This window comes from Cucumis melo, chromosome 1, assembly GCF_025177605.1.
Source record: "Cucumis melo cultivar AY chromosome 1, USDA_Cmelo_AY_1.0, whole genome shotgun sequence".
NCBI lineage: Eukaryota > Viridiplantae > Streptophyta > Magnoliopsida > Cucurbitales > Cucurbitaceae > Cucumis > Cucumis melo.
The window spans coordinates 5,645,807-5,653,422 of record NC_066857.1 but is presented as its reverse complement, the minus strand read 5'-3'; the positions used below and the strand labels follow the sequence as shown (position 1 = coordinate 5,653,422).

The 7,616-nt window shown below is 35.9% G+C and overlaps 2 protein-coding genes across 4 annotated transcripts; both read right to left on the bottom strand.

The window, feature by feature from the left end:
- Nucleotides 1–883: 883 nt before the first annotated feature.
- LOC127149830 (folate transporter 1, chloroplastic-like) lies at nucleotides 884–2,922 on the bottom strand. 3 transcript variants are annotated; one of them, XM_051085866.1, is made up of 5 exons: nucleotides 2,818–2,921; nucleotides 1,944–2,017; nucleotides 1,397–1,510; nucleotides 1,233–1,304; nucleotides 884–1,143 (listed from the first exon to the last, which is right to left on the bottom strand). In XM_051085866.1, the coding sequence occupies exons 1-5, from the start codon at nucleotides 2,867–2,869 to the stop codon at nucleotides 1,030–1,032; spliced, it is 426 nt and encodes a 141-aa protein (XP_050941823.1). In that variant the 5' UTR covers nucleotides 2,870–2,921; the 3' UTR covers nucleotides 884–1,029. The 3 variants fall into 3 exon arrangements, with proteins under 3 accessions (XP_050941823.1, XP_050941826.1, XP_050941821.1); XM_051085869.1 differs by having other exon boundaries at nucleotides 1,397–1,507; nucleotides 2,818–2,920; XM_051085864.1 differs by having other exon boundaries at nucleotides 1,397–2,017; nucleotides 2,818–2,922.
- A 237-nt stretch (nucleotides 2,923–3,159) lies between these two features.
- LOC127148721 (probable serine/threonine-protein kinase PBL19) lies at nucleotides 3,160–4,246 on the bottom strand. The gene is made up of 2 exons (XM_051083016.1): nucleotides 3,893–4,246; nucleotides 3,160–3,343 (listed from the first exon to the last, which is right to left on the bottom strand). Exons 1-2 carry the CDS (start codon nucleotides 4,244–4,246, stop codon nucleotides 3,248–3,250), a joined length of 450 nt encoding a protein of 149 aa, XP_050938973.1. The 3' UTR covers nucleotides 3,160–3,247.
- Nucleotides 4,247–7,616: the final 3,370 nt, after the last annotated feature.

The following is a 7,616-nucleotide window of genomic DNA, read 5'->3' as shown; positions in this document are numbered from 1 at the left end:
TCTTCGACAAAACTTCATTTCTTCAGATCAAGACCTCACACTAGCTTATCTAAGAAACCTTTCACTTCACTTACATTTGGGCAAGCGAAAGGAATACTTGTACTCAACAAATTCTATCATAAGAAGTAGCAAGGCATAGGGATAATTAGCATCTTTTAACGTGTAACCATGTCTTATTACTTGTTATTTTATATGCATATGTTTCTATCATGGATTTGTCATGTTAAGCTCTAAGTGAGCAACTACAAGGGGGATGAATAGGGTCATGTGATAAAAGGTACATTCCTATTCATATCTGAAAAATTTCTAAAGTCATACAAGTTTTCCTCTCTATCACCCAAGTGCAAGCGAAAAGAGGTTTCCTAGTAAGTCCAGGGTAGAACACAGAGAATCTAACACTACAAGAATTTTGGCCTTTAATGTCACTTGGCAACCGACATCTTTGCGAGCGTTATTAAAGGCCTTTAATGTCGGTTGGGCTTTAATGACGGTTTAAAAACGACATTAAAGGCCTCTTTAATGTCGGTTTAAAAACGACATTAAAGGCCTTTAATGTCGGTTTTCAACCGACATCTTTGATAGTGTTATTGAAGCCCTTTAATGTCGGTTTGGCTTTAATGTCGGTTTAAAACCGACATTAAAGAGGCCAATAATGTCAGTTTAAAACCGACATCAAAGGCTTGTTTTTGTCCATTTTTAGAAATTTATATTTATTTAATTGTTGTATTATTGTCCATTTTTTATAAACCAACATTGAATCCAACAAGTGAAATTAACTACAAACTTGAAACTACAAGTCACATTACGTAGGAAACCATATTATTCAAGTCTGATTCCACCAACAATGAAAATGCTATTAGCACTTGCACATAAATCCCATTCATATCTTAAAGCAACAATAAATCCCATTCATATCTTAAAGCACATAAATCCCATATTATTCAAGTCTGATTCCACCAACAATGAAAACACGCTTGTAAAATTAACTGCAACCAAACAGAATTATATAAATTCAAAGATCACGACATTTTAAAGGTCTCGAAAATGCTTCTTCAAACAATTATTAATATTGGAAACAGGCACCAAATGCAGCAAGGGCTTGACATTCCTCTTCCTGAACTGTAGCAACCGAGCTCGAATAACCTGAAACCAAGTCACTCAAGAATCAGCTAAGAAAAATGACTATAAAAACCACACCACAGTTCACAGCATCAAAGCAAATTTCAATTTACTTGAAATGGGTATGTCAAAAGCATGGCAGCAATTTTAGAAGTTCCTCCAAGAACAGCATAATCACCGGAATTCTGTGTGAGAGACAGTTCACAATAAGAGACTAAGAGTTTCCATTTCACATTCCAAGGATCTAATGGAGTAAACTCAAGCCAAAAATTTGTACCAGTAATTCCCCTGAACTTTGAGCATCGACTCTGGTCCCTTTAGACCTTGAGTTGGCAATAACTTTACGGAGTTCTTCATAGACTGTAAATTGAATGGCACCATGAGAAACCTGCTGTAGCAACAAAACACATCTATGAATTGTTCCCATGAAATAGTGTAAACAGAATGTCTTTTTATGACAAACGTACGAACTCTTTCCCACTCCATAATGAATCCTCAAAGAGAGAAAAGGACAAATGAACAGTAGTTCAGTTTGGGATAATGGTGAATCTCGATTAAACTTTAGAGTAATGCCCATGTTTGATTAAACAAAATTGCAGTATAATGAATGGAAGACATGAAATTTTAAAACTAACTAATATATGTGTTTCTCACACTGACACACAAATACAGATAAATTTTTACAGGTAACAGAAGATATTATTAACAGGGCCAAAGTACAAAAAATGGGAGATGAGATGCCTAACAAGACCAATTAAACTAATGCAATAAGATCCACACAGCAAACAGTTAAAAGAAAATTAAACTAAAATCTAACAGCTTACAAGCATAAGGCCAGGAACAATCCCTTTATAAAGAGCAGCAAAACCTTCCTCTCTCAAAATGGTTCTGAAGGCATCTGCAATTAAACATGATAGATGTGTATAGTATCACATGAATAGGAAATAATAGAACAAGAGCTAGCATTAGGTTCCAAGCCTAGACTATTCTAGATTAAAAATGAACTAACAGTGCACCCTCACAAAATAGATACCTACGCACACTCCACAACCTTTCTCTCAGTCCATTACCCGAAATCACAGTGCTCAAGATCAGATAATTTCAACGGTACTTTTTTCGGAACAGTTGGAAATGCTTATCTACATTACTTTTAACTTCCAATGCTATGCTTCTTCTAGAACCAATGGACCTTGCTCCAATTAGTCACAGAATAAAGCTTCGAGAGAAAAAAACTAGAATTTTGATCTTATTTGTCTGTTAACATCATCAAGAATTTCTGGCTTAAAAAAAATGATGGGATTTTCATTGATGTTTGAAAGACATTGGAAATAAACAAATCTATTCTTCAAGCTCCGTCTCTAGATGAAGTAAACTTCTTTCAATGAGAGGGTTTGGCCTTCTTATTGTTTCCCTATTTTTATTCTTTTCTCTTGTTGATGAATTAATTTTTGTTTTTTCATGTTTACATAAAAGCCTTTAATCCTTGACAAGTCTAAATATCAAGGTAAAAATGGCTGACAAAACAACTGTGTTTGCGTGTTCGAGTGTGTGTGTATGTGAGAGAGAGAGGGGGGATGGGGGTGGATAAAATATTGAAATTTAACTGAAGTACAAATCATATGATCTTATAACTTACTAGGATAAGGTATATCCCAAAGAACACATTATTATTAATTGAATGAAAGACAGAAGGCAGACCATATAGCCCAGAAAAAGGTTGAGCTTGATGAAGAGGACTCTGAAGCTGCATTCTTGTTTTCACAAGCCAAACTGGATTTGTGCAAAAACAAACCTGAGAAGTAGTACAATCACAGTTGTGAATATAATAAAGAACAGAAGTTCAAAATGATGAGGGCATAGAAATATTCTTCTAGTTAGTGCAATAAGGAAATTGTTCGACGTTCACAAGCACAAAAAAAACCAAGGACTTGAAACATGACTTAGAAATGATAAAGAAACAATAATGAGGCAACAAAAAGAAAGAGGAAAAATTGGGGGGAAAAAAGGTCTTAAACTCACCAAAGCTCCAGCTTCCGCTGCTGAAGCAAGATGAAGACTAGGACTCAAGTAGGATTGAGTAAGCACACAATAAGAAATAATGAGAAAAATAAAAGTAGGATCAAATTGATCATATAAATTGTGATGAGTCCACACCATAGTTCTGAACCAGATACTTGATTATGTCATCTGATTCATACATTGAAACTCCTGTGTTTGGATCAACCTGCAACCAAATACCAAACACAAAGCTTTACACTTGATCAAACGTAGCAGGTTAATCTGACAGGTTGCAACCAAGCCATGCACAACTAAAGCAAGAGATTAAGAAAACTAATAGCAATCTGTACATTGTCAGGAAGGAGGAAACTGGAAATGTTCAATTTTTAAGTAGTGGAATAATTGAGCTTCCAAGGTCATCAATCATTGGGGATGCAAACTTTTGGTGACGAGTTAAAAAAATCATATTTTGAGATGCATTGGAAAATAAATAAAAATACAGTAAACCAACAAAATTCATGCTGGATATGTCATATTTTAGCCTCCTTCATTTTTGGCATTTCCTCGAGCAATATAATTGATTTGCTCCAAATAGAAAGATACTAGGCATGAAAATGAAATGGGAAAAGGACAATTTCAAATCTAACACAGCAACAATTTCCCTGACCTGGAAGCACACAAGCATAAAATATTATAAATATTTTCTAAAAAATCAGATATACAATAACCTCAAAAGGAAGGACACCAATTAAGGCTACAAAATGATAGCAATTACCTGTGAGCTATTTGACTTAAGTCGCTTGATAGCAACTATAATTTCCTCTCCCTGATCACCTTCAAGCCTAATCTGCCCCTTATATACGCTCCCAAATCCACCTTCTCCAATCCTAAGCAACCTGCTGAACCCATTAGTCGCGATTTTGAGCTCTTCAAAAGTGAAAACTCTCAGAGTATGTTCTTTTTCTTTGTACAACTCAGGTATACTCCGGGGCGTAGGCAAAGTTTCCAGTGCTTCAATCCCTCGATTGGTAGGTTTACGATCCGATTTATTACTTCGATTAAGTTCCTTCACCGAATCTCCCCCTCTCTTAATCTTGGTTTTGCGATGTAAATTGAAGAAACAACCCATACTCAAATCGCCGGGAGAAACTCAAACAACAAACAATTCCCTCGTAGTTTAGTTGAAATTGAAAACGGGGTGTTTGATGAAATGAAGAGATTGCGTGAAGAAAACGGGAGAAGAAGCATTAGATAGAAAGAGTAATGGAACAGAAACAAAATCGAGGACGTAAATGAAAGGAAGAATGAGTGAAAAAGGAAGAAGAGACCTTAGTTTCTTCCATGGATTTGAGCTGCCAAATGCAGGAAGCAAGCTAAGCATGGCGAGCGGTTAAAAGAGGAATTGTTGGGTATTTGCTTTGACGAAAAGAAGACGTATTCACATGCATCCCCTTTTTTCTTTCTAAATGAGGCACGAGCGCGATGCGACAACGGAAGAAGCTGCCTCCGATGATAGCACGGCGACGAGTTCACACGCGTTGGCGACTGATCAGAGAAGAGAGGGGAGAAAGTGATGAGATTGAGAAAGCAAGAAAGGGAAGAAATGTTGAGAGAAAACCTTAGTAGGGTTTGGTAGAGAAGAAAGGAGAAAAGAGTAAAGTGTAGGGTTTGGTAGAGAAGAAAGGAGAAAAGAGTAAAGTGTAGGGTTTGGTAGAGAAGAAAGGAGAAAAGAGTAAAGTAAGAGAGAGAAAAATTCAACTTTTTACAAAATTAAAAAAATAAAAAATAAAATAAAAAGACCTTTAATGTCGGTTCTAAAAAACATGATGTTTAATGTCGGTTTTAAACCGACATTAAAGATAAAGCTTTAATGTCGGTTTTAAACCGACATTAAACATCCGCCTTTTGAAAACCGACATTAAAGCTTATTTTTCATTTTTTCCACCCGACATTAAAGACCATATTTCTTCTAGTGTAAGCTCTAAAATGTCTTAACGTGCAACTAAAGTCATGTGGTATAAGCTATGTAGTATTGTTATGCATAGTATACTTTTATCCTAATTAATTACACTATAGTGTTTGGCGGTGCAAGGTGAACATGGCGAGGAAGGAAAGTTTAATTATCTAATTGCAAGGAGTAGTGTTTTAGTAATTAAAGGCGATACAAAGCATATATTAACTTTGAATTAGGGCGAGCGACCTTTCGGTGCCTATACCATACTTGCTTGCCTCTCGAGATCCAAATACATAAAGTTAAGCTATGATTTATATTTAACCGTCTTGGATTCATTATTAGCAATTTATCCTTGATAAAGGTGGGTAACCTCTCGGTGCTTTCGCCACACACATTGGTATCTCTGCAATGTATGTGAATGACAAACTTGGCGACAAGATTATATCGCTACAACCTTCTCACCACTTGCTTAGCTAAATGCGTGTTCTCACTTGTCAGGTGATTACAATGAATATCAATGTTCTTCTCTCGAGTATAATGCTTTGACATCTGCATTTAACTCAACATAACTCATAATGAAAATTCTATGATTCTTTAGTTATTAAAAACACATTTCTTTGCTCACAACCTAATCAAATTGATTGAATCATGAAATGTAAAAGAAAGATGAGAGAATGAAAGAAAAAATGCACGACTTTCATAAATATAACTTTAGTCCTCTCAGCCATGATGTACATCTTATACTCCTTGGCCAAGAAAAAGATAAAATAGAATACAAAAGAAGGGGTTACGCCTTAGAGTATGATTCTCATACTCCTTGGCTCTGATTTTTTTCCTATCTGTGAAGGGAAAATCGAGGGGATGAACTCTCTCTCTCTTTTGTTCTAAGCTCTCACCTAAAACTCAAGGGAAGGAAGAAGGTAGACGATCTTTGAGCTTGCTCTTCAGCCAAATGTGCACACCAAGTTCTAAAATGGTGATATCTATTTATACGCAAGGAGTGAGGTTGACAAGACATTCCACGTGCCATTAATACCTCTGAAAATTGCATCAGCCCCATGCAAACGTTCTTTTGGCATTTCTTTGACTTTTGCGCCAACCAAAATTGTCTACTGGTGCATCAAAAAGCCTAGCTTACTTGCTTGTGTCGCATTTGTTGGACACGTCTCCTCGAGTAATTATTATACCACCGAGCTCCACTTCTTTTGCCTATAATTCTGCGGTAAAGCACAAAAAATGCAGTAAATCAGGGATGAGGTTCTTTTGCACAATGTTATTCATAGGTTAATCAAATCGCCTACTTTTCCCCTTGTTTTCTTCTATTCTTATTCGGTTAGACTTTATTATTTTACATAAAAGGCTATCTAGGTAAAAGCATCGGCTAACTGTATGCCACAGTCAGCTCCTTCCGTTTTCAAATTCAATGGGTCTATTTTAGCTTTATGGGAAAGTCTATAGGAAATGAGAGTGTTCACGACGCACAAAACAATGTCAGTGTTATGTCGGTGTTCTCTCATTAAAATAGTGCTTTAAGAATAACCTTGTGAATAAATGAAAGATTTCATGGATGAAATTTATGTAAGCATTCCTTCTGAGTCTATAGTTATGCAAATTTTGTCGAGTATGTCTTTATATGTTATGGTTTTATTGATATTATTGTTGTGCTAATTGAAAAGAGAAAATGGATGATCTCCATGTGATGACTGTGTATAAGCACCTTAATCTTGTTGTTTTGAACTTCTATTATGTGGTATGCATATAATATGTGTCGGCATCGTGTGGATGTCTGGTCTAATAGAAATGAATCGAGGAAATCCTAAGTGTTGTGGTGGAGTGAACATCACAGTAGTTTAAATGCAGGATGTTGGCTAGAAAGAATCCCAGTAGTCTTGGTGAAGGTAGGATTCATGAACTGAGGTGAAAGGAATAAGAGAGTTAACGCGTGATTTATATGATGTGGGAAAAGAGGCGTGTAGAGCTTGTGTTATGAAATTGAAAAAGTGCTTTATGTGACTTCTTTGTATTCCTCAAAAAGCTATTTCCAAATCTCTCACTCACTAAGTCTTTGAATTATGTTTTAAGTTTTCCCCTCTGCAAGTTGTTAAGTGTTGAAGCCAAGTAAAGGATGAATCTTAAGTATGAAAGCTAAGTTAAGGTATAAGGTGCATTGCTCCACAATGAGGTGAGCCAGCCAGCCGTCGAAGTTAGAAAAGTTGTGATATGCGAGGACGGCTAACATTAGTTAAGTCTCGTTGTAAGGAAAAGTCTAAATATCATTTATATAAAGTGTTAAGTTAATAAAGAGAAGTTTTGTACTTATTTCATTGTATCATCTGTGTATATCGCATAAATGGATGAAAAGTAAAAGAGAACTCAATGTCAAGGATATGTTAGTGAAATTTTCAGTTGTTGTATTCCGCTACCTGGTGTTAAGAAAGCTTGACATTTAAGTGAAAGTAAAGAGAAAGTTGTTCTGCTTACTAATTGTTTAGAGCGTTACCTTGCGAGAAGTACGCAATAAAGGTTTAGGCGGCACGCCTCCACT

Bases quoted from the DNA above. Each gene is read 5' to 3' on its own strand.
- LOC127148721 (XM_051083016.1), bottom strand. From the start codon at position 4,246: ATGGGTTGTTTCTTCAATTTACATCGCAAAACCAAGATTAAGAGAGGG. The intron at 3,344-3,892 runs GTAATTGCTATC...ATTTGGTTGCAG, and splicing joins TTAAGTCAAATAGCTCACAG to GTTGATCCAAACACAGGAGT.
- LOC127149830 (XM_051085864.1), bottom strand. From the start codon at position 1,696: ATGGGCATTACTCTAAAGTTTAATCGAGATTCACCATTATCCCAAACT. The intron at 1,305-1,396 runs GTACAAATTTTT...TCTCTCACACAG, and splicing joins AAAGTTCAGGGGAATTACTG to AATTCCGGTGATTATGCTGT. The intron at 1,144-1,232 runs GTAAATTGAAAT...ACTTGGTTTCAG, and splicing joins TTTTGACATACCCATTTCAA to GTTATTCGAGCTCGGTTGCT.